The sequence below is a fragment of the Aulonocara stuartgranti genome (assembly GCF_965226115.1).
Source record: "Aulonocara stuartgranti genome assembly, chromosome: 17".
NCBI classification, from domain to species: domain Eukaryota; kingdom Metazoa; phylum Chordata; class Actinopteri; order Cichliformes; family Cichlidae; genus Aulonocara; species Aulonocara stuartgranti.
The window spans coordinates 39096741-39123202 of record NC_138953.1 but is presented as its reverse complement, the minus strand read 5'-3'; the positions used below and the strand labels follow the sequence as shown (position 1 = coordinate 39123202).

Here is a 26462-nt window from a genome sequence, read left to right as displayed (position 1 = left end):
CAATTCCCGATGAAGAAAGAGCACAAGGATTTAAAGTTCTGAATCCGGACGAGAGTAATTTGCCGATGGAAAGAGCATTGGGAATTCAGTGGTGTGCTGAATCAGATCAGTTCAAGTTCAAGATCAACCTTAAAAACAGACCGAACACTAGAAGAGGACTGCTTTCCCTTCTCAGCTCCATCTTTGATCCACTGGGATTTGTTGCTCCGGTGATTCTGTGTGCGAAAAAAATCTTGCACGATTTATGTCGGAGGAAATACGGCTGGGATGAATACCTACCGGAGGACGTCATTAAGAGCTGGAATAAGTGGGTTGCAGATTTGCAAAGGCTTGACGACTTTGGAGTTGACAGGAGCATCAAGTCAAAGCAGTTTGGTGCACCAGTCTTTGCGCAGTTGCATCATTTCGCTGACGCAAGCGAAGACGCTTATGGCACAGCAAGCTACCTGTTGCTGCGCAATGCAAGTGGTGAGACTCAGTCCACCTTGGTAATGGCAAAGGCAAGGGTTGCACCTTTGAAGTGTCCAACCATCCCACGAATGGAACTGATTGCCGCAACAGTTGCAGTGAAGATGGATAAACTTCTAAAGAAGGAACTAGAAGTAGAACTGCATGAATCTGTTTTTTGGACAGATAGCACGGCTGTGCTAAAGTACTTGAATAGTGAAGGCACAAGATTCAAGACCTTTGTTTCTAATAGGATCTCAGTAATCTTGAGCCATTCTCACATTCGGCAGTGGAGATATGTCAATACCACTTTGAATCCAGCAGATCATGTCTCTAGAGGACAGACTGTTGCAGCATTCTTAAAATGTGGCGATTGGCTTTCGGGACCAAGTTTCCTATTCTGCTCAGAAGATCAGTGGCCGAAGAATCCAGATCCCAGAATGCTGGATTTTGATGACTTAGAGGTCAAAAGAGAAGCTCAGACACATGTCATTCAGATGCAAGGGCTCAAAGACGCAGTAGACCAGCTGATGAATCACTACTCATCTTGGACAAAGCTAAAGCGTGCTGTAGCCTGGTTCATGAAACTGAAGAGTTTGCTTAAGGAATTAATAGCAAAGAGAAAGGAAGCAAGCACAATGAGTGAGGAAATCAGGATGAGCCAATTCAAGAAAGCTTTCAAGGGAAAAAATCTAACCTGTGATGATTTGTCTAAAGCAGAAATGGAAATTGTGAAGTACTGTCAGAAGCAAAGTTTTGAACAGGACTTGGCAATGCTGAAAGAACATCAAAGGGTGAAGAAAAAAGGCTCTCTCTACAAGTTGACTCCAGTACTGCAAGATGGAGTCATAAGAGTTGGAGGAAGGTTGAGTCGAGCAGCGATGCCAGATGATGCTAAGCAGCAAGTCATCTTGCCAAAGGAGTCACATATCACACAGCTTGTGCTAAGACATACCCATGATGTTACAGCTCACGCCGGACGGAATCACATGTTGGCTCATCTGCGTCAAAAATTTTGGATCCCTGGAGCAAATGGAGCCATTAGAAGGTTCTTGTCAAAATGTGTCACCTGTAAAAGGCTACACGGAAGTACTGGCAAACAAATAATGGCAGATTTACCAAAATGCAGGATCCTGCCTGATGACCCTCCGTTCACCAAAGTAGGTGTTGACTACTTTGGTCCATTCCTGGTAAAAAGGGGAAGAAGTCAAGTAAAAAGATATGGTGTCATTTTCACATGTCTTACCACACGAGCTGTACATCTGGAGGTTGCATCTTCACTTGACACTGATGCGTGTCTCAACGCCATCAGAAGATTCCTTGCCAGAAGAGGACAAGTTAAAGAGATGTACTCGGATAATGGAACCAACTTCCGATCAGCTAACAGTGAGTTAAAGAAAGCAATTAAAGAATGGAACTCCAGTATGATCATAAAATCATTGCAGCAAAGGGGGATCCAATGGCATTTTAATCCACCAGCAGGATCTCACCATGGAGGAAGCTGGGAGAGACTCATCCGCTCAGTGAGAAAAATTTTGAACGTCACAGTAAAAGAACAACTGTTGGATGAAGAAGGTCTCCACACCTTGCTGTGTGAAGCTGAGGCTATTATAAACAGCAGGCCTATTACAAAGGAATCTTCAGATCCCAATGACCTGGAGGCTTTAACACCCAACCATCTCCTGTTGCTGAAGGTTAAGCCAGAATTACCCCCAGGAATCTTCAACAAGGATGCCCAGTATGTAAATCGCAGGTGGAGACAAATCCAATATCTTGCAGACATTTTTTGGAAACGCTGGTGCAAGGAATACCTCATGCAGCTCCAAGAGCGTCAACGATGGACTACACCTAAGAGAAATTTCCATGTTGGTGATGTTGTGCTGATCGTAGATGACACAGCACCCAGAAATTCATGGCCACTAGGAAGAATCGTAGAGACCTTTCCAGACCAGAAAGGTCTGGTGCGTCAGGTGAAAGTAAAGACCAAGACCAATGAGCTTTGTCGACCAGTTACAAAGCTGTGCCTTTTGCAAGAAGCTGAAGATAATTGATGCACTCTTCGAAAATCAAGAACTAGTTTCCTCTGAGGGGAGGAAAGTGAAAGAAGATTCTTTTAAGATAGTTGAAGTTCAGTTAAGTGATGTAGCCATAGATCTTTTCATTTAAGTTAAAGATTTTGTAGTAATTGTTTCAAAGACATTGATAACAATTAGGGGCCGGTAATGTAGAAGCCTACATGCAGTTTAATTTGAAATGTATGCTTTTATTTTGATAGTGCAGAAAACAGGAAGTTGGGCGAGAGGAGAGTGGAGCCATATGGTTTTTTGACCTCGCAATCTCTCTTCATCCATTTTGAATTGACCTTTATAAGTTTTTGTAATTTGGAATTCTGTTGCTATGTACCTGTTTGGACTTTTGAAGTAAATATTGAGAAGCTATCAAGGACTGCGGTTTCGTTTTTTGTTTTTTGTGGATAAGGAAAGAGGGACCAAGCAGAGCGTCAAGCTAAGGCTCCATTAGAAGGAAACCTACAAAGAAAATCCAAACCTGTGACTGTTTCTGCTGAATGAGCTGCAGGACCTCGTGGGTGAGCTTATAATCTTTAGAGCGCGCGTCAGTGAAGACATAGATATACGATCCGGGCAAGGAGATCTCCAAGGCAATCTTAATGGCACCGATGCTCATCTCCGGACAGTCTCCTCCTCCCTGAGAGAAAAAAAGGCAGCCATCAAAAACTAGTTTATGAGTTTAAGTATCCTAAGTGTGAGTGAGTGAACCTCCAACAGAGCTTTAAATGCGTTTAAATGAGATTTATGGCAAAACGTTTGCTTGATTTGGACTCTATATGCAGTGAAACTGGCCACTAGCCACACTGTGTGGAATATATGTCTTGAAAAAAATCCAAAGCACTGATAAAATCTAGTGACTCTAGCTCTACAATCTAGAATATAGTGAAAGACACATCAAATAGAAAATATGCAGGGGAATGTATGAATGCTCATTCTGTCCTTTCCACTCTTCTCTCTGGCTTGTCGGTGGGGTCAAACATAAATATTCTCTGCTGCATTCCAGCAGACACATTACTGTCTGTCTGTCTGTCTGTCTCCAGGGTTCAGTACCAAGCTAGGATGCATAACCCCCAAGAGTAACATCTGGAACGGAGTGAGCCACAGTGGGGGGATTTGGGTGGTAGGTAAAGAGACAGGACTCCTCTTACTCCTCTGAACTCCACCATCTCCCCTCTGGACAATGTTGCACTCCCACATTCCCCCACTGTCCCAAACACTAAGGCTAAGCCAAACCCCAGCGCACGTCGGTTCTTGAAGTGTGGCCTGACTTTTTCTCCCTTCTGAAACACAACTGCCTTCGTGACAGACATTTTTCAATTTTAAGAAAAATATCAATTCCAAAGAATATATTTTCCACGCTCTTTGGCCAAAGCCTCTTCAGGAGTTGTGCAGGTGAAGAGGTGAGGGGAAGAAAAACAGACTCAGGAATGAAACAGCAAGAGAGAGGAAACTGGATCCCTTCCATGCTATGCGCTCGCACACCAGATTAACAATAGGAAATGCCAAGGATGCACAGACACTCGCCAAAGTCTTTCTTCAAAGGGCCTCTGAATGGTACTCATCTTCCCTTTTGTACCAAACTAATTACAGAAATATGCAGAGCTTGCTGTCCATCCATTGTATGTTTTTGTTTATGCATTTCTTTGTAATGACAGGGGAGGTAAAAATGGGGTGAAGTTTCGGGGCTTTTGTGCATCAAAGTCAGCAAACGATCATTTAATTTAATAGGTGCATGGCCCCAGTTACATGAAGGATAGGCATCCGCTTAAGATGAAAACACTAATTGAAGCTCTTTCATCATCCGATGTTGTATGAATGATAAAATTTCTTAATAAGCTCAGCAAGTTGTTCTACCAGCAGATCAGACATGAGCAAAGCCTGCTGCCTTTATCAAAGCCAGATGACCCGAGCATCCAGGCTTCAGCCTCGGTTTCCTTAGACTGATAGATGTGAACTCTGAACCCACCTGAACGTACAGCTCTCTCAGCTCATACTGGAACTTCTTTGGGTCTGTTGTGATTGTAACGGGTCCAATCTCTGCAAACACAAAAGAAGCTGTGTGATTAATAGGGCCACAGGCTCAAGTTTGATGATTAACTGAAAGCATTTTTATTTCGTAAACTCTGCTCTGGGGCCAAATGTTAGCTTTGGCAAGAGCTTGCGGATGTCCAGATAAAAATGTCACAATTTAAAACGCAGTGAGGAAATAAAAGCTATTTAACTAACCGAGGAAGGGAAAGAAGGAAATGTGAAGAAGATACAGATCGATAATAGAAAAGGTAAATGAAGATCGAACGAACAGTGTTTCAAAACACAGATCAGATTCATACAAAGGTTTTTAAAAACTGAAGAAATTCTAATACAGACAGTATGTAATCAAAACAGTTGAAGCAGTATTGTTACAATTTCACAGGATTTATTCATTCTACCATTTTTGGTTTGCAAGCAAAGAGAAATCATACAAAAAATACTGTGAGTAACCAAGTATTAAAGAAGAGGCTTGCTCATCATATTTGGACTCTATTAACAGTTGTGGTCAGAAGTTTGCAAACATCCATCATGGGTGTGACAATTTTTAATGATTTCTTTGAACGATGGGCTGTGAGGTCAGTTTGCATATTAATGATCGAGGAACTGACTTCACAGCCCATCGTTCATTCAGTCGGCTACGTTCAGTTATTTTGCAAATGTATGTTTATAAGGTTGGTGAAAGCTGCAGTCAGCTGACACTGAAGAAGTCACCTGGTTCTCCCACGGAAAACGTCCAGATGAACACAATCAACCTTTTGGGATTTACTAACCTGGACGATTGAGCATGGATCAAGACATTTCTTTGAACTGTTCTTCTTCTAGGAGGAAATGATTGTACAGCATGAATCTTTAATGTCTTTACAAAAGAAAAAGTATGAATTTATTTTGGATTTGCTTTAATCTACACAGGGTCACGTATAAACATACACTAAATTTGGTTAGATTTGGTTAAATGTCCCCTCAACAAGTTTCTCTTCGACCCAATGCTTTAAATAGCCAGCGAGAAGATTCTGGTGCAATTCTGGATGGATATTTGACCTCTCTTCTGGGCAGAATTATTAATTTCTTTAAATTGATTAATTTATTTAAATTGATTAGTTTGAAGTCCTCCAAACATACATCTTGTCATTGTGTCCAAACAGCTTCTCTGACCATAAAGCAAGCTTTCAAACTTGAAAGTGGAACAGGGGCTTCTTCCTGGAGACGTTAAAATCACTGTGGACAATGACACTGGTGTTCCAGCAGTTTCTAGTTCATGGCAAGCTTGAGCCTTCTCCTGAACATCTCCACATGTCTTGCTTCACAGAGTTTTACATTCCCAAAGTGTTATGTCTCCAGCTGGAGTTGAACCAGCAACCTTTTGCTTGCTGAGTGGAACTGTGCAACACTATTCTACATTTAGCCACAACAAGCAAAACTGTTTTTATTTTCAATTCATCCACGATTATGTTTTATATTAATCATACAGCTTGTCGCGGACCAAAAAGATCATTTTGTGAAACCAACAGGCCAACATTCAAACATTTTCACATTTCAGAAGCTGAACAAGGGAATGTTTGCACACTGGAAAGTTTGAAAAAGTGATCAAAATAGTTAAATTACTATCACCTAACCACTGCTCCTTTCGTTGTACAGGATACAATAAAAGGTTTTCACAATGAACTTCAAATATCTGCAGAAAGAAAAATTTTAGTTTAAAATGACCTAACCAGTTTTCAACAGTTTTCAAGGACAGGTTGTCCAGAAATGGTTCTTCCTGGGAGCTACACAAATGAAGAATAAGAGCCAGATATGCACAAGGAGACAAATCTGAAGGGAAGTGTGATCAACTTGAGATCAGATAAGAGTTTTTTTTCTTTCAATGGACAAAATCGCAGAAAGTCGGCAAAACTGTCATACAGATTGTCTCACATTTGACTTTCATATGAAAGCATACCCTTCCTGTAAACTGTCATATACAGAGGAGTTTATGATCAACTCAATAACTGCAAGCTGCTTAGTGCTGTGGCAACAGAACAATCCCCAATCATCACTCTCCATCGTCATGCTTGACATTTGCATGAGGTGTTTGTGCTGATATGCTGTGTCTGATTTTCATCAAATGTGTTGCTGTGGATTATGGCCAAACATCTCCACTTTGGTCTCATCTGTCCAAAGGACACCGTTCCAGGAGTCTTGTGGTTTGTTTTTGCAAACATAAGCTTTTCTTTGTTCAGTGTTGCTTTCTCCTGGCAAATCTTCCAGATGTGCCATACTTGCTCAGTATTTTTCTAATTGTACTTTCATGAACATCAACATTTAAAATGCTAACTGAGGCCTGTAGAGTCTGAGATGTAGCTCCTTGGTTTTTTGCATTGCATGATCTGACATTAGGTAGAATTTGCTGGGACATCCACTTTTGGAAAGACTGTGGCACCGTGTTAACTCCAAAACATGCTTTTACAGAGGCGGTCACAATTGCTGATGATTGTTGCATAAAATGTACCTGGCTGCTATTTACCCTCTGAATTCTTCTGGAAGCAGTTTTTACTAGTTTTTTTTAAGTCATTGTTCACACAAGATTTGTCTGTTAAATGACATAAAGAGGCCTGTCTCATAAAAGCTGGAGCTTTACCACATGGTGACAACATGACCAGATTACTTTGTTGTGTCCATTAATAAGCTGCTAAGCATCTTCTTGATCTTCTCAAGTCAAATTGTGTAACTTCAGCCATCGCAACTGTGCTGTGGAAAGAGACTGAGGGGCTGCAAAAAAGACACACACACACGCACACACTATAACCAAATTGCAACCCTGTCACTAAAACCACATTTTTAGTCTCAAAATACCTTCAAACTTGTGGGGATCGGAATTGTGTCCCCATAAGGGCATTTGGTCCCCACAAGTAGAGTAAATGTCCAATGTTTGGGCCCCACAAAGATATGTAAACACAGACACACTCACACACGCACACACTGGTCCCCTTGTTGAAGAGAGGACAATTACAAAAGACGTTTGAAAACAGATACAGTTTTGCAACAGTCCTCAACTCTGCTGAATGGTTAGCAGAGTCACACTCCCTGCTCAGTTCTGCTCCTGACTCAAATGAGTTCAAATTTAAATATTCATATTTTGCCTGAGATGATGATCCATTATCTACTCTGCATTTACAGCTGCCATCACCTTGCACTCCTTCTCGAAACACAGCCCACAGGCACTTTCAATTTCAATAACAATATTCACAAAGAAGCAAGAAGTAATTTTTCCAAACGACTCAGATTTTGGCATCACTGTAACTCCTGAAGGTGGAGCGAAGGAACATTTGCGGTGATCAGAGACGCTTTTTAAAAACTAACATGGAAATGTTTCTGGCTGCTCTGAAGGGAACATGGATCTCCAGCCAAACTTTTCATAGAAGGAAAAGTTGACATCTCTTTCCTTATGGGAGAAGTTCCCGTAGCTGTTGTAAGTATTCTTTAGCATTGAATATGGTGCCCTTTAGCACCGCTGCCCTCTTTGCCGTGGCTGTAGAGTGGAAAACCATAATACTCGTGACATCTAAGCAACATGAGACATAAAAGATTCAACTCTTCAAGCTCTTCTAGTTTAATTAGCTCTGAATTTTACATGTCAGGATGATGCTGCCACTCCTGTTTGTCATTACTTTTCTCTTTAAATGTGTGTTTGTCTACATTTGGAAGCCTGAAAGAGAAACTGTGTGCTTTTCCAATACCAAATAGCCAAATACCTTCTTTGATGCAAAGGCACACTTGTTAGGGGTCAAGTGCTTTGACCCGGGGCATCCTTAAGAGGAGTTAAGAAAAGACATATTATTAGTGCCATTATTTCAAAAGGACATTTTTCTTGGGGGGGGGGGGGGGTCATAGAAATAGTTTCATATGTGAAACTTCCTACTTATTTAGTATTTTATGAATTTTAAATAAAATTGGACAACAAAAGGAATCACAGTAATCCCAATTCTATACCTTCATGTGCAAGGGAAACATAACCTTTGGTTTCCACAGAGGAAATAGCTTCTCAGTGATGAACCCATAAAGGCTATGGATGCAGCCAACCGAATGAGCTCAAAGTGAAAAAAAGTCTGACAAACAGGCAACAAAAGAGGAAAAAATGGCCGCCAAAAACTAAACAAAAAGGTGTTTTTTGGTGGCGTTAATGTGGTAGTTCTGCTCACTGTTGACAAAAGGGAACTAGAGATAAATAACTAAAACGAGACACTCCAGCCTTCATATGAGCATTCTGGAGCACTGACCTGTATTGCCTGCTCTAAAAAGCATCCATCTGCAAACCACATGCAAGCTCGAACACTTACAGAAGTCTTAATGGGATGGGCAACTGTCCAAAGGCAAACTCACTTTTACCTCCTCTGACATTCAGGCTTGAAGTAATTTGCAAGGAATCACAGAAGCATTTACTGTGCAGTGAGCTTATCTCGCTGTACACCAGCAGCAACAAGGAATTTCAAAGCCAGCGCATGGGAAATTCTGAGGAAAGCTGCGTTATGACTGAAAATTGTCAGAACTGTATAATTTAGAGCTAATTGCTAATGAGTTATGACCATGATGTCATATAATTGTTTGGTTCAAAGGTTTAAAGTTCTCTGTTTGCCACAGTGAGGAGACTTTATGCAGCTTTATGCACTTTTATAGTCCACATTGGTTTTCATTTCTTTTCCACTCCTGAGGTCAAAGAAGTGGATGTTAGCTCACGATCGTACTGCTAATAAAAGCTTAACAACCAAGCCCTTAGAAATGCAGTTTCCTAACAATAAAAGACACAACATAAAGTGTATCTTCTGTTCAGGAATGCCATTGAAGGTTATGTTTACTCGGTGAACAGAACTTTCGAGATTTCAAGATTTATATTAACAACTCATTAGCACTGAGCCTATTGTTTCAAAATGAATTAGCGAGCCACAGTGTGCAGTACATGCAAAGTACTGTACAGAAGTCTTGAGCCGTCCTTCATTTATTTATATTTTCTTTCCAAGGAGCCAGATTTCTCTTTATTTTTAAAGTTGTCGTGAGCATCAGTTTTCCAGGTTTTTCTTTGGACATTGGCTGCTTTTTCAATTATTTTCACAGAAATGTTTTTGTTTGCTAAACGACTTAATTGCAGGCATAAAATAGTACCAACACAGTGATTCCCAAAAAGCTATTATCTAAAAAAAACTGTCATATCTTTATCAGCAAGTAATCCAGCAAAGACCTGACGCACAGCCTGAGAGATGCGTCTGGATCCATCTACTGTTTCCTCAAGCAGCATCAGGATTGGCCTGAATGGAAGGGTAGCTGTCAAGAAGCCATTCTTAAGGAAGGAAAATGGGGGGAAAAGAAAGTGAGGTTTGCCAAATTATACAAGAAGTGGACTGAAAATCAGTGGCAAGAGATCTTATGGAGTAATGAATCCAAATTAGAAATGTTTGGTTCAGTTGCTGTCAGTGAGCATCCCCAAAAGCATTGGCTGATGTCGGGGATTTTGTCAAAACCGGCTGAATTATAAATGCAGAAAAGTACAGTCAAGTTGTGATGCCATCTGGAAAGCATCTGACTGGTAACAGCTTTGTTTTTCAGCATAACAATGATCCCAAACACACTTCCAGTGCAGTGAAAGCACACATGAATAGAAAAACATGCAGTGGAACCCTATCAGTCATGACCTTCCCAGAGCCTGGAGGTCAACAATACTGAGGCAGTGTGGGATCATCTTGACAGAGAAGAGTACAACATACAAAGAAGAGTTTTGGATGTCCTTCAACAAGCATGAAGACTACTTAGCTGACTAAGAGAGTTCAGACTGTGTTGAAGAATAAAGGTGGTCACACCACCTGACTTTAAAACCTGTTAGGCTAAATTATTTTTGCCTTGTATACTTTATTTCCACGTGAATCCCAACTATTTCCCATTTTTCTAGCAGGATAAAGAGAAATGAGGGTTGGCTACAGACTTTCACACAGTACTGTATATGTTATTTTCTTAAATAATGGTCATGTAGGAGACTCTCTGTGGCTTTCTGATCCAACAAAAATCCAACAGGTTACACAACATGTAGCTGTTATAGCACTTAACAGCAGCAGAGGCTGTAAATAAACACAAATATCTGCCATTCTGCTGACTCAAAGCAAAGTCTGCCAGAATAAGAGTGGCTGTCATCTTCATTGTCAGGTTTGGAGTTTAATTCACCTAATCAGCCCCACGGGGAAATGCACAGCACGAGGCAATTACAGTGTGTCGGTGAGGAAAGTGTCCAGAAATCATACTATAAACTATACACATAACAGCAAACAGGTTTGCAGATTCTCGAGGTAACAAATCATTTACATTGAACACGGTGCATATAATGTTCCAGCAATGTTTTCTGCAACAACCCCAACGTGCACCGATCACTTCTAATAGGCATCACTAGTGCACACATGCAAACAGGACAAAACAAATAAAAAAGAAGACTAACATCCAAAAAAGAAGAAAAAAACAGAAGCGCCAAATTGTTTTCCTTCTTTGTTGTTTAAATTGGCGAGCATTACTGCGACACCAGGCGTGATATCAGCCCGAAAGACTTTACCAAACAGGAAATTGTAATCTTGAGAAAGATTAATTCCTACATTTTACTAACTTCATGTGTGTCTGTTTTAAATGGGGGGAAAGTATTGTGGAGAGGAAGTGGTTAGTTAGTCTGACAGGATAATAATGTCCATTTATTCCAAATAACATTTCATTACTTCTGGTGTTGACAGTCACGCGACTCTTTCCCTCACTGCTGCAGAGCAATAACCACACTTCAAGCACAAGCGCTAACACTTCTACTTGGTAGAAGAAGAAAAGAATAGAAAAGAACTAAATAAAATATGGCGTCTGAATTAAAAGAGACACGACTCTATCAATAAAAAGGAAAAACCTCTTCTGGTAAATTTGGCTGGTCAGGTTTTTTAGGGTCAAGTTCAATTCTAAGCAGCTCCCGCTATCTTTGAGTGATTCCCTAGAAGTCTCCTTCTGACGCCTCACTGTGCTCAATTTTATTTCCATCATGCATCTGCGACGTTTGCAGAGGGCAAACATTAACCTGGCACAATCCAGTGTTTTTCTGCAGACCATTTCACACACTCTACATCCAAAGACGATGCATTAAGTGAAGATACTGAGCAGAAGACTGCTCATTGTTGGCCCAGAGTTCTTCTTTCTGTCTTTCTGTTTCCTTTCTAATCTCTTAATCTATATCTTGTTATTCTGCATACCATCCCCAATTTACATCTAATGACTGAACGTTACCCTGAAGCAACAGAGCTGTCAGCACGCAGGATTTCAAAGCACCAAACATCAAACCTGTGACGTAAACTAAGAGAGAAGAAGCACCAGGCAGTTGTGGCCCTGCCTCTCCTGGTGATCGTTAGTCTTTGTAATTGAATGTGACTGGGGACAATGGGCCCCGAAACCACAGATATCTATTAATGGAACTGAATGATCAGACGATGCTACGCACAAATAAATAAAAACTGATGCTCACTGTGTAATCCCTCCCAGATGCACAGACCCACGAGAAGCCTGATCCAGAGTCAGTTATCCATCTGACAGGATAACACAGGAGACACAGCACAGAGGAGGATGAGACCCGAGGGTACGGCTCACAGTAATTAAACTGGGATAGCTCAGTAGGTAGAGCGGTTGCCCCATGATCGGAAGGTCAGGGGTTCGAATCCCCTGAACGGCTACCCTGAGGTACCCTTGAGCAAGGTACCATCCCTACACGCTGCTCCCCGGGCGCTGCACTGGTGGCTGCCCACTGCTTCACTGAGTGAATGGGTCAAATGCAGAGAAGAATTTCCCCACGGGGATCAATAAAAGTGTACATTATTATTATTATAAACGTGTCCCATGTGCATGAGCGTCTATGCAAATTTATCACTGTCATTTATGGGAATGTGTGGTATTTTTTAAGAAGTACTCAGATGAGTTGCAAGCATCCGGATCTTTCCTTAAAGCTGATGTTCTCAGAGCCCGCCCTGACCCTGTCTTCAACGCTGACCTTTGACCCCTACAGTTTGTCAGCTGTGTTCAACAACGGTCTGCAAAGCATAAACGACAGCAAGCTCCATCTGGAGCGCATTTACCTTTCTAAACTACTTCGGAATTTAATTTTGTTTTTCACTGTGCAATATAAAAGACATTTCGAGCCACGTATGCCACAGCGCTTTTTGAAACCAGATGTTACCATAACAGACTTTTTAAACTCAGTAAATAATGTTGCCGTCTCGCTATCCTCTGACTATCTGACTAAATGCTTTGTGGAAGCACAAATCTGCAATTTAGGGGTGTTTTAGATTGACTGCAATTTTATTCTTTTGTTTTCAGAATCTGGTTTGGCTTTAAAACATTCACACTTCAAGACAAATCGTATACATGTGAGTAACTCTGCAGAAAGAACAGGCTTGAGGAAAAGTACTCCACAAGAATTAAAAAGGTAAGTAGCAGTCGTTCATTAGCTGCTATTCAAATGCACTCGATTAATTCATCATCAGTAATGTGATCACATCTTTTTTTTAAAGAGAGATTATACAAACTTATATACATTGTATCATCTTATATGACATTAGATCTTTTCAAACATTTAAACTTTTCTTTTTAAACAAAAAACAAAGTAAAATATGAAAAACATCATACCTACACAAGAACAGAAAGTTAAGGAAAAACTAAGTAAATTAGAAAAAAATTAAATAAAAATAAAACAGGGAAAGGGGGTGCTTAAATCCTATGTCTACATTAAATAAGAGGAAATCACAAATCTTTTCCATTTAGTCACAGGGTGGGTAAAATGCATTGCTCTAAATACTGAGAAGGGAAGATTTCAGATATCCCACAAAGGGTGTCCACTGTGAGTGAGATCTTCTCCACTCTCAAAAATGTCCAGACAGTATTAACCCATAGTGGTGCAGATGGAGGCGTAAGAGATTTCTAAAGAAGTAAAATACAGTCTAAGAAGAAGGGAACAGAAAACCAAGACATCAGTTTGCTTGGGAGATATATTAAGAGGGATCATTGGAACTCCAAATATGCCAATTAGAGGATCTTCTTGGATCTGAATTCCAAAAACCTCTGAAAGTACGTAAAGGAAATCCCTCCAAGATTAATGCAAACTTGGACAGAAGAAAAACACATGGCTTAGGTTGCAAGAGGAGGTCACATTGGTCTATAATTGAAGGATAGATTTTTAGATAAATGAAAAATGGACTGTGTTTATTACTTTACACTGCATACAGTCCTCTAAAGCCTTTCTTTACACATGACTTCATACTGACAGAGTTCTGGTCTGATTTATGATCAAATGGTTGGTGCTCTGTATGTTTTCACTTACAAAGTGTCTGTGACTTCATCAGATCAATAGTAACGGACATAAAAGTCTCTGGATCAGGCTCTGATGAATGTTCCTTCTATCAGCTTCACCTATGAAAAACTGAAGATATTAAAAAAAACTTGTGGTTATGACTCCCGTGGATGCTTTTTTATGGTCATAATAGGATTTTACAAAACCACCACGACAGCACATTAGAAAGAAGCAGCGTTCGTGAGAAGGATAAAGAAGACAAAGGTGCAGACTTGATGAGCCAGAGCAGCAAGTCTGCCTCTGTTTAGTGTCGGGGACTTTGTCTGTGACCCAGCACTTTGAGCTTATTCTGTATTTTTGAGTTTCTTATGTGAGGTTTAATTATAAATTCCTATTCAAAGGAGCTTGCAAAGAAAAGCGTCTGGACTTCTTTAAGTTACTTGAAGACGTTTCACCTCTCATCCGAGAAGCTTCTTCAGTTCTAAGGTCAAATGGTGGAGAGTCCCAGATTTAAACCCAGTGGGAGTATCCCCCCACAGAGGGATAAAGGACCCCCTGATGATCCTCTAATCACATGAGCCAAGGTGTGAAACTGGGTGTGGGTCCCAATCAGCCAGGGTTTCGGGTGAGCTCATTGTGAAACCTGGCCCCACCTTATCATGCGAATTCCTGCCCAGACCTCTACATTGGACTGAAGAAGCTTCTCGGATGAGAGGTGAAACGTCTTCAAGCAACTTAAAGAAGTCCAGACGCTTTTCTTTGCAAGCTCCTTTGACTACAATGACCTGGATGACCGAGAACCTTCACAGGCATATAAGTTCCTATAAGTTTTTCTTATTTAGGGCGTAGCTGAGTTTTAGTTTAGCATCTGTCTCTTCGGTTTTGTGTCTTGTTTCTTGTCTAGTCTGTCATGTGTTTTATGTCTGTGGGTTCCATATTGTCAAGCCTGTGTTGTCATGTCTACGTCTCTCCATACTTTCTGTTGTTTTCTTGGTTTCTATCTTCAATGTGTTCAATTTTACTTTTCCCTGTGACATCATTACGCTCATTCGAATCAGCTGTATCCCCATATGTTTCCACTTCCCTTGGTCACCTCCTGTGTGCATTCATTCTGTGTTTTCATTCGTTCCTCGTCTGGTCGTCTGCTGTGTTCATGTCATATTTCCAGGTTTTTCTATGTATCCATGGCAGTTCGTGTTTTAATCTTAGTTCACCCAGTTTAGGTTATTGTTTAGTTTCGCCTTTGCCTTTTGTTTCGTAATGTTTTCCAGCCTTAACTGAACGGCTTTCTTCACGTGTCTCACTGTGACAGTTAAGGCTGCAAATGCCTTTTAAGAAAGGGTGAAAACTGGCACAGGCCACAAACACATTGCTGCTTGTGATGTTTCTTGGTCTCCATTATAGAAAAGTCAAAGCACTCACAGCTGGTTGGCCTGATTTTTAAAATTTACTCTCTCTTTGCTAAATGCAGCTTCTTAATTGCAGTAATTGCATTCATTTTCTTAAAAAAAAAACCCAAAAAGTAGAAGGCTTAAGAATAAATGGCAACAACTTCAATATTAAAACCACAGAACTGCAAAGCTCATGAATAAGTATTTTATGACAGACTGTAATTACGCCTGCTCATAAGAGACCGGCGGCGTTTTCGGTTCACTATGGCTCTTTTGTTTAACGGGGGAAATTCTAATTGAGCTGAAGCAGACAGAGAAACCTCAGATGCAGCAGATCAGCGCTGTCGACCACACACAGATGCACACTCAGATGTTTGCAGCGGTGATTTCCAAACGGTGTGCCATGGCACAAAGGTTTGTCCAGCTGTGTTGCTGAAAATGTAAAACTGGCCGTGAGCTCGACATGTGCTTCTCATCAGCTTGACGTAGGATACCGTGTACCAAACCATCAGATTAAGCTCAGGCTTCACCCTAAATCCTTAATTGTGAGGTAATAACACAACATAGATGCATACTTTATAAAGGGAGAGGTCTACAAACACAGCTAGTTATGGCTAAGGTGGTCTTTGTGATATATGACTTCCCCCCAGCACAGACTGCCTAAATGCTGATGGTGAGATACATACGTAGCAAAAATCCACACAGTTAAAATCTTCTGGCTTTTCTTCTTGTAGTGAATGAGACGTCAGCCGTGGAGCTTATTATGAAACGCTTTAGCACCACCGTACACACCATAGAACAATTATACAGTGATCAGGCTTCACTGATGCAAAATAAACCACAAACTCAGCTCTCATGTTTCTGTCCATGCTCATATACTGACGCTGACTAAACTTGCTCAGGTACAGCTTCATGGTCCCACTATTATGCCATCAGCAACCTTTTACAAGCATGTAAAGACTCAATTTAAGGAGATTTAAATCTGGCAAGGTAGACAACATTTAAATAAAACAGGAAGACCATATTTTTGGCCACTCTGAGGTAAGTTAACAAGCTATAAACATAATACTGACATATTATCACTTTATAAAGTGGCTGTGGTGAGTTACTGTTCCTAATTACACATCCTGTAGATACAGAACATTTGGAGACTGGAAGTGTTTTGCACAGTACTGTGCAAAAGTCTTGAGCCAGCCCTCATTTCTTCATCTCTTGCTGAGAAAATGGGAAATGCAGTAGGTGCAGTGATTCATGGAAACACACGATACAGCAAATAAGGCAAAAGCAGAATTTGAAAGTCAGCATTTGGTGCAACCATTGTTATTTGCGAACCACATCTCTTAGGCAAGCTGTCTCGTTGTTTCTTTGGGCTGTTTTCAGGAATAGTTCTCCAGGATTCTCGAAGGACATCATCTTTGGATGTTGTTCCATCCACTGCCGTGTAACGTTCAGGTCTGGGCTCTGGGGAGGCTTCTTGACAGCCAAATCCAATGAGACCATTTCTGATGAGGCCTCAGTGAACAGTAGATGGATCAACTGAGCGGCCAGATTTATCTCTTGTGTCCTGTGCCAGGTCTTTGCTGGATTTCTTTCCTATTTCCTAAGGACATGATTTTCGATACTATTCATCCATTGTAGGTGGTTTTGTTCAACTTCCTGGTGCAGATGATTTCACGCCTGTCGAGACTGTTCTGTGATGTTTTGTGTGTGAAAGATTCAACTAAGAAATTGGAACAAATGATGTGATTGTGCACCAGGCTGCTAGTAACAAAGTGCCTGAAGACACAATTTAAAATCGGTTCTTTGCTAAGTTGTCTGGTGACGACAGATTCGTTTCATGAGTTAGGCATCGTTTTCATGCTTGGGTGATTCAGAGTTCAGCGTTAAGTAACTTAACAAACACACAAAGTGGCCAAGCCCAAGGACTGAAATGAAAATTAGTGAAAAAACTCAAAGACCTTCAGAAGGTCTGGAGAGTTTATTTGCTTTACATTTACTTATTCTGATAACCTGATTATCTGTATTATAATAAATAGACCTCACTATACCCTAATTGTATGTATACTGTCTGCATCAGAGGGATGCAACATTAAATTTGATATGAAACGCTGCACAAAACGTGGTTTATAAGAAAATCTCAGAGGAATTTGACCATTTTGTTCCACAAACTGAGGGTTTTGCTACACGTCTAAGGTTACTGTTTTCCTGTTCTGGGTCAGACATATTTATCTGACCTGTCCCTAACTCTTACCATGTGTTCTGGGTCTGAGCAGCAAGTCATCTAACTTCATTTAGGAGAGCCGAGTCCTTGAGGATATCAGGTGATTTTGATAACAGCTGCCGCTGGCTGTCTTTTCTTGGTTGGGGGCTTTTAAAGGCTTCTTTCATTTTAGCTGCCGTGTTCTGACTACATTAGTTTTTTGGTCCAAACCACACTTTCAAACGCCCCACTACACAGTCCAAATGGGTAGTTTCCAGCTGCTTGGTGCCAGCTATACCAGCTGCAGGCACACATGTATGATGTTGTATGTTGAGTATTTGCCATTCTGCATTTTTACTGCTTTATTACTCATAATAATAAGCCCAGCCTCTGCACTTTTACTGTTGCCCTTTCATTGAGGCTGTCTTTAAAACAGCATAATCAGTTGATGTCTAGACTACATTATTGAGGAAATTACTTTTCTAAGGATTGTTTTAGCTAACAAATTCATCTGATTTCATTGTTTTGCATCATACACTTAGAGTCTGGAGGACTCATTTGGAACACGTTAGATTTACTCTCATGTAGACCTGACGCCAAAGTTGAACATTCCCATGGTTTGCAATGGCATGATCTCATGTTGGCTGTGACTTCCAAGGCGGTGATTTATTATTCTTTAGTGTGTAAATTGTACACGGTACTACTGAGTGTTAGTACATTTTAGGTGCAACATCTGTAACATTTCAGTGTGGACCAAGTGAGATATTACAAGAGCAATGCGTGTCTTCCAAAATCAAGGCCTGATCAAGGCTACCATATTGTCTGCAGTTGAACAGTTCTCTCAAACATGCACAGGAGTACATGTTTGGGACACGAGTGGTATAATTTAGCTTAATACGTGATTACATAGCTCTGAATCCTTAAAACTTAAAACGTATTTCTAACTCGCAGGAGAGAAATAGCAGAAAAGGTGAGCTCACAGAGAATCATCAGTCAACTATGGAGTTCATTTCAGCACTGCAGTTTTTAATAGCAAGGGGGGGGGGGGGGGGGTCACTTTCCCTAATCTCAGCCTCAGCTTTGATAAGCACTCTGTGTACCACCATTATGTGCACTACAAAGACAGAAAAAGACATTAACAGCTAGCCAGTTGCTAATCTTTTTAGCTGGTAAAGTGTCAGCTACACTATATGGACAAAAGTACTGGCCACACATTTTAATTTTTAAATTCAGGTGTCTTTGGGCCCACTGCCACAGGTGAACAAATCAAGTCTTCCCTCTTAGATATTTCACAATCAGGAAACGTTTAGGCACCGCAACAACTTGGACACAAGTATAGATAACTTGTTATTAATCTCCGTCTCTCTTCCACAGCATGTCTTCATCCTGTCTTCCTTCTCTCATCCCAACCAATCACATCAGATGGCCCCGCCCCTCCCTGAGCCTGGTTCTGTCGGAGGTTTCTTCCTGTTAAAAGGGAGTTTTTCCTTCCCACTGTCGCCAAAGTGCTTGTTCATAGGGGATGATTGTTGGGTTTTATTGTAGAGTCTACCTTACAATATAAAGCGCCTTGAGGTGACTGTTGTGTGATTTGGCGCTGTATAAATAAAATAAAATTGAAGTGAAGTGACAGACCATGTAAAATTACATCATTTTCATTCCTTGCACCTGGCTGTTCTCAGAGGAATATTTTTTGTGTTTGTTACCACTGACCTATGAATTATTCAAACATACACAAGACACTTAACTCAGGGGATGAACCAGCAGCCTCGCACAAAAGACACAAATTTGTTTCCCATTTCTTTCGTTGAATCTACAAAAATATTAACGATCACAGTATTTTACATCAACATAGTGATTCTCAAAAGCTGTTAGCTGAAAACTTGACGCGTTTGGGTGTGTTGCTGGGTCCTGAGAGATGCATCTGGGCCTCGAGCTCCTCCATGTACAGTCCACCAAGGCATCATCAGAAATGGTTTCAGTAAGGAGGTTAGCTTTTAAGAAGCCGCTCTTAATGAAGGGAAAAAAGGCGGAGATGTGCCAAGAACAAGGCAAGAACAAGAACTGGACTGAAAATCAATACTAAAGAAACATCGAAAGAGGCACAGCAGTGAGAGTCTTCAGCCATGGAGGCACGGTGGAGGCTCCGTCATGTTTGGCACTGCTTCATTCATGCTGTTGGGGATTTAGTCAAAGGGTTGCAGTGAGACTTTTAATCCAATACCATCTGGATAGCATCTGAGTGACAGCACCTTCATATTTCAGCATGACAATGATCCCAAAACCAGCATCAAAAACATACCTGGATAGAAAAGCAGTGGAACACGATCGGCCCCTGATCCGTCCTTCCCAGAGCCCAGATCGAAACATTACTGAAACAGTGGGCTCATCAGGACACAGAGCAGAACAAAAGGCAGCCAACAGCCAAAGCTTTGTCCTTCAAGAAGCCTGGAGCACGTTTCCTAAAGACTACTTGAAGAAATGACAAGAAAGCTTTCCTAAGAGTGTTCAGACTGTCTCTAAGAATAAACGTGATCATACCAAATATTGACTTTCAAGCTTTCTAGACTTGTGCAAACTCTGTTTTTGCCTTATATGCTGTAATTCTATGTATGTTTGAGCATTTCAGTAAAACGCCTATTTCTGATTTTACTGGAAAAAGAAAAAGAAAAGGGATGGCTCAAGACTTTTACACAATATTTTACGTCTGGTCATGATAGTCACAAGCTAACCCGTCAACTTACTTAACAATGTAATTATACAGAAGTGCAAGCTCACACATTTTTCACTGTCCAGCACCGCTCCTTCCCAGATGATGACGTGTGTGGAAAATCTTTTATATGAAATTGTTTCACCACTGCTTTCTGTTTCAGGTTCATGTCTTGACAGCCAGACACTTATCCAAAAAACACAAACAAGAGCAGAGCTACAAAAGGTCAAAGGGATACTGGCAGGAGCCCAGACAGTGATGTCAAAGAGTCTAGAAGGTCACAAGGACATTGAACCTCGGGTTGATGAGCCTCCAGTGGAGATTAGAAAACAAGTTCACACAGCAGAGAGAGAAAAATGTTTGACAAATACTTCACGAATGGGCCACTTACTACGCATGGGGTTATGTGGGCCAGTGGATCCTAAGGTCATCTAGATGTGACTGTTTTTTAAAAGGCAAGAAGATCCTTGAACCTTAGGATCTGTAAAGCTGTCGAAGTTTTAAACATAAAGGATAAAGTGTGACGCGGTTTTCTGTAGCAGTCTTCGGGGATGAGCGTCCAAGATGAAAGAAGTCGCTCAGTGACAACTGGAAACCTTCCACTCGTGTGTCGTGAGTTGAACCCACTGAACTACGAGCACCTTGGGCCACGTCATGAGGTGCAGCCCTAAAAGTTAATACCTATTTTAATACTCCGCATCCATTAAAACATAAAACTCACAGACACAGTTTCAGTCTGCCACACTTTTCTCTCCTCCTCTATTTTCTCCCGAACCTCCACCTCTCTCTTTTGGCATTCCTGCCTAATAGCATCATTACTGACTCTGTCCAGCTAAACGCCGGCTGCGCGTAATCTCACACGGGCGGGGCAATTCAGACAAAAAAAAGCTACTCTGGAAGGAAGGAAACAAAGGGACGAGGGGTAGAAAAGGACGCGAACGCCAGCATGGAGGGCTCTGTGATAACGGCCTTTGATCTTGCAGAGAAGGCAGAAGCTATTCCATCATCTCCTCCCATCACTCCGCACTCCTTTGGTCGATCTCCTTCTAACTTAGATAACTTGGATGGAAATTTTTAGCAAGGAAGGCCAACAACTTACTGGAACCAACCCCGAGATCTCGCAGCTGAAACACAAAGAACGTGCAGAATAAAACAAGCAAAACTCCAAGAAACACGTCGGTGGTTTGTTCCATTTTCAAAACCTTCACGCTGATGTCACGCAGGCATGAGTCAGTAAAATCTGTCCATCTTTCATCCTTTCTCTGTTTGGACTTTAGCTTCCACAAACACATTCATTGTAGGGAGACAAAAGACATTACGGTGATTAATGATACTCTCTGCCTAACGTAGATCTTTTTAAGTCTTTATCATATATTTTCAGAGTAGATCAAAGAACCCTAAGTCACAATGGCAACCCTACTCTAGCTCATCTATCTTTAAAATAGAAAAAGTGTTAGGTTTAGGTGTTAACTATCAGTTTTAAGGATAACGGTGTTTCATCCACACTCAATGAAAGTGTAGTCATTTTCACTATATCCTCAGTCCTACTGGAAGTGTGTCGACACCATCAAAACCAGCAACAATGCAAGATAGGACTGGTAGAGCATTACTGCAGATCATAGACGTCACTGACCGCAAAGGGTTTGCAAACAAATATTAAACCCGATTATGCTGTTGTGTACATTTTTGCAAGTTTATTTAAGTCCTCTAAAGTGGAAGACGGTGCTACCCCCAAACGCCTTAGACACCCTCCATTAAGCTGGAGTGTGCACTACAACATAGTGTCAAGGTTTAAAGGCTCTCTGACTTTCCTGGGCACGTTAGGAACCAGGTGCTGGGTTTGGATCCGTCTTAACCTTGGACGGTTAAACATTAACACGAGCAAGCGTCAGACACTCACAAACACATCCTCTCACAGCGAGGTAGTAGCTACATGGACGTGTGTGTATGTAAGGATGCCAACAGGGCCATGCAGACAGATAAGTGTCTACCATTTTATTTCCTGTCATTGTCATGCAGTGTTTGTTTCTTTAATTGAAACAATGCACAAACTGGCATTAGTCTTGGGCTAGAGGCCACGTTTCGTAGCTCGGGAAGAACGGAAGCATCGTGAAATGAGTTTAATTGTCTGTAAACTCTCAAATAAATGTTCCAGAAGTGCAGCGAGTCTGTTTGCAACGCACCTTTGGCTTCTCTGCATGAGCCTGAAGTCCTTATTGACAGATTGATCGTCAGACTGCAGCCAGAGAAGCGAGATGTTCGTGTTTGTAGCTGTCCAGGACTCTTCTGTACAGCCACTTCTCTCATTAAGCGAATGCCCATTTCAAGAGTAATGACATATTGTATTGTTAAGAACACAGGCAGACTTCAGCGGTAAACACACAGCCCTTGCACTGTGGTAAAATGACTTGTGAAGGATCCTGTGCCTTTCTTTCTTTCTCTGCCTGCAGGATGGAGGAAAGGGGGGAGGCTTCCTGACTGATCTTCCCACACAGGCCTGACCCCAATATCCAGGCATCCTCCTGACTCTTTAGCTTCACACACGTTCAGGCAAGCACGCACAGACACAAAGATTGCAAACACACTCTCTTGTTTACAGTGTCGGATTGCAGTGTAAATAAAAAGGGAAGCTCTGATTTAAAAGCAGCCAAGTCAAACAGGAGGGACTGCGTTATCGCACCACGTTGGATGCAAAGCAGAGAAAATGGATCCGCGGCACAATGAAGCAAACCCTTAATAAAACAAAACCGACTCTCTCCGAGGAGCCGGGATTTTGTTGGAAAAGGACAAAAAGTGGGAGAGAGACGGGGTCAGAACATTTGGCAAAATGCTCTGCTACCCCTGCTTGCAGTGCGCTGCAGTAATCATTCCTCTATTCCGCCGGGGGTGTCGGAGCACACATCCTGACATCCTCGTAAACACTTTAAGAAGCAGACAAACGTCACAAACACAGAGAGGAGTCGACGCTGGAGCGCTCAATCGAGCTGTTGTGTTTCACTACCAAAGGATAATCTTATAATCACTTCTCAATGAAGTCAACATTTCCTCTAAATTAAACCCTTCAGTTACACAAACAGGTTAAAACCGCAGCATTCTTTCACTACTGTCTCTCTGTCCAAGAGCATCGCTAATCACCTAAGATTTACTTTCCCCACAGAGGCACGCACTAATGAATTCATCATTTGTAAGATTTGTGTATACTGTGCATTTTTTCCTCCTTGAATATAATTATTATTCTAGGCACAGAGCAGACTGAAACAATGATTGAAGAAATGTGCTTCACGAGAATTTGTGACATGCTGAAACTGAAAAGAGAAAAAAAACATCTGGAATAGGAATCTGTGTCTTCACCTCACAGATCACCTCCGTCTATTCATCTTTTCTTTCCATCCTTCAGATCCTGGAATGTTTGTTGCTCCGAGTGCATTTAGAAAAAATGTAGGTACTCTACATACAACATTAAAATACGAAAGCATTGTGTTTCATGCACTTTGTGAAGTAATATTCACGAAGCACATTTTGCAGAATGCTACGTATGGAAACTAAACATTAAATGCATGCAACAGCATGTCTTCATCCTGTCTTCCTTCTCTCACCCCAACCAGTCGCAGCAGATGGCCCCGCCCCTCCCTGAGCCTGGTTCTGCCGGAGGTTTCTTCCTGTTAAAAGGGAGTTTTTCCTTCCCGCTGTCGCCAAAATGCTTGCTCACAGGGGGTCATGTGATTGTTGGGTTTTTCTCTGTGTGTAGGGTCTACCTTACAATATAAAGCGCCTTGAGGCGACTGTTGCTGTGATTTGACGCTGTATAAATAAAGTTGAATTGAATTGTGGTACACTTAAATGCTGGTGAAAAGTAACCATTGAGCCTCCTTGTTTTGAATGAAATAATCACGAAAGGGGCTTCCACTCGCTGGGCCCACGTCCTCATTTTAGTTTTGACAGCGTTCTAGTAGGTAAAGGTGATGCTTGGACATGAATTGAGCTGCAGTTTGGGGACTGGTGACAGTCTAGCAGATCCTCATGCACTAAATAGAAGTGAAGAAGTTAAAGAATTGAGAACAAGGAGGGAGGGTGGGGCAGGTAAACGAGAATGAACAGCTTGCAGAACTGAGGGAACCTATATAGATGACAATCGGAAAGAGCGTGTTTGGAGGCGTGGTCCCACTCCTGAAATTCCGATACATAATCTCCAATTAAAGAGACAAAGGTGAGTCAACATTACCACCCAAATATTCAAACCCTAAATGATGACTTTAATCTGCTGTTGTTCAATAAGACCAATAAGACTGATGTCCTCAGTCTTACATTACTCTTCACAAGGACTCCGTTCTTGTCAGATGTGTGTGTTGAATATTTGGAAATGTTTTATCTTGTATGACCCCCCCCCCCTCCCCATGCACCTCTGAAGACTAATACTAGCCAGGGATACTGTTTGACTGCCCAATAAAATACAGCCTAGGCATTACTTTTCAGAATGAGAGAGCACCCACGAGTGATGATAATCATCAAGCTGCACTGCAAACCTAAAGCCACACAGTAACCCTGGCGGAATGCTAATGATACAGTGACCGCCAGGCTGAACATCTGTGCGAGATGAAATGCCCCAGAAGTGCCTCCCGTGGAGGTGTGAGGAGGTTAAGGCAGTCAGACGGCGGCCTGTGAGCAAACTATCACATTTGTCACACCTCTGTCTGCTTTTGTTTAGACTGCGAAGAGTAAGCACCAAATCATCACATTTAAAGAGAAGAAAAACAAGAAAAAAGAAGCAGAATTGACCTAATCAAACCATCTCTTCGTCTCTTATTACATTACCTGGGTCGTGAAAGGGCACCAGGGCAAAGTTATACAAAGGTCTCTTCGGTCTGCTCAGGGATGTCTCCAAAATCTTGGATGCGCCCTCTATCACTTGGACCAAGTCGTCGTACATGGAGCCGGTCACATCAAAGACGAACGCCAGGGTGGATGCGCCCTCCGGGATGTCCTCCTTTACGGCCCCCGTGTTTGCGTCTTGCCCTGCGGCCAGCGCCACTGAGAGGACGAGCGGAAGCCACATCAGTGATCCAGGAGTCTTCTCTGTCATTGTTTCACGATATTTTGTTTTCGCCATTGGGAAACTCAGAGTGAGTCTCGAGATAGAGGCAGAGACATCTGGCTCTCACCAAAAAGTTTTGAAAATTTATAAGAGTTGATCAAATTCCCAGCATCAGCGAAAGAAACACGGGAATCTCCCGGTGCAGCTTTCGAGCGCCTACTTTTTGGTTCTCCTGCAGTCTGTTGTTTCCTCTCAACGCTCAAGCTTAACTTCTGTTCCCAGCAGCTGTGGCAGCCCCTGTTCCCTCAGATCTGCAGAGTCAGAGCCCCTGTTCAGCTCTGTCATACAAAGACCACCTCTCAGCTGGCCAGAAAGTCTCCAAGGCGCAGACTACTTCCCATGCACAATAGCAGCGCTATGATTGGACAAGATGTTTTGGGTGAGTTCCTTTACTTCAGCAACGACACAAAAGTACCACAGTACGATTATTTCTTAAAAGCTGTCGTTATAATTCATTTTTGACAGATTCTTTTTAAATACCGGTGTAAGCTTTGACGCCGGGGCATGAACTGGACATGCCTGGGACGCTCACCTAAAGTGAAACGAGCTGAAATAAATGAAGGTCTGCAGTATTGGGGATTTTGAGCACTACTGCCATCTAGCGACTGCAACTTGGCTTTTACACAAATTTTGTGTTAACCCAGTTGTGTTAAAGGTTTTTAATAAAAGGCCCATTTTATTTAAAAAAAAATAGTAATAATAATAATTTTTAAAAAAACCCTCATTGTCAGTATCAAAACTGAAGATCGTTTTGCATGGAAAGAAAATCAAATGTTTATCAGAAGTTTTTATTGTGACATTAACGGCAGAAAAATGACTGCAAAAGTAATTTTAATTTGCTCTTATTTAAGATGAGAAGAACTTTATTTATCCCGAGGGAAATTCTTTTGTCATAAACATGCTCAATGCAGCAAGAGGAAAAGTTAGTGCAGAAAAAATAAAATAGCATAATTATCAGCGCGAGTAATTATGACAAGTGACATGTTAGAATCAGAATCAGAAAGGGTTTTATTGCCAAATGTTGAGCAGGTTTACAACATTAGGAAATTGCTGCGGTGCTTCAGTGCAAACATACTGTCATAAATTACGCTAAAATAGACATGAAAATAAAAATAAGAATAAGAATTAAAAGTGCAATGAATAAAAGAGTAGCAGCATGTAATGGGGGAATGAAAAAAACATTCAACATACAGATGAGTAATAATA

General features: G+C 41.4%; 1 protein-coding gene across 2 annotated transcripts in view; it reads right to left on the bottom strand.

Moving 5' to 3' along the window:
* Nucleotides 1–25742, bottom strand: part of hmcn1 (hemicentin 1) — a 97227-nt gene extending 71485 nt beyond the window's left edge. Inside the window, exons 1-3 of one of the 2 annotated variants that reach the window (XM_082511068.1) lie at nt 24977–25742; nt 4483–4553; nt 2995–3153 (exon numbers count right to left, since the gene is read on the bottom strand). In XM_082511068.1, the coding sequence (XP_082367194.1) occupies nt 2995–3153; nt 4483–4553; nt 24977–25271 (525 nt within the window). In that variant the 5' untranslated portion in view covers nt 25272–25742. The remainder of the gene's footprint in view (nt 1–2994; nt 3154–4482; nt 4554–24976) is intronic. The other variant, XM_082511069.1, reaches the window with a different exon arrangement.
* Nucleotides 25743–26462: the final 720 nt, after the last annotated feature.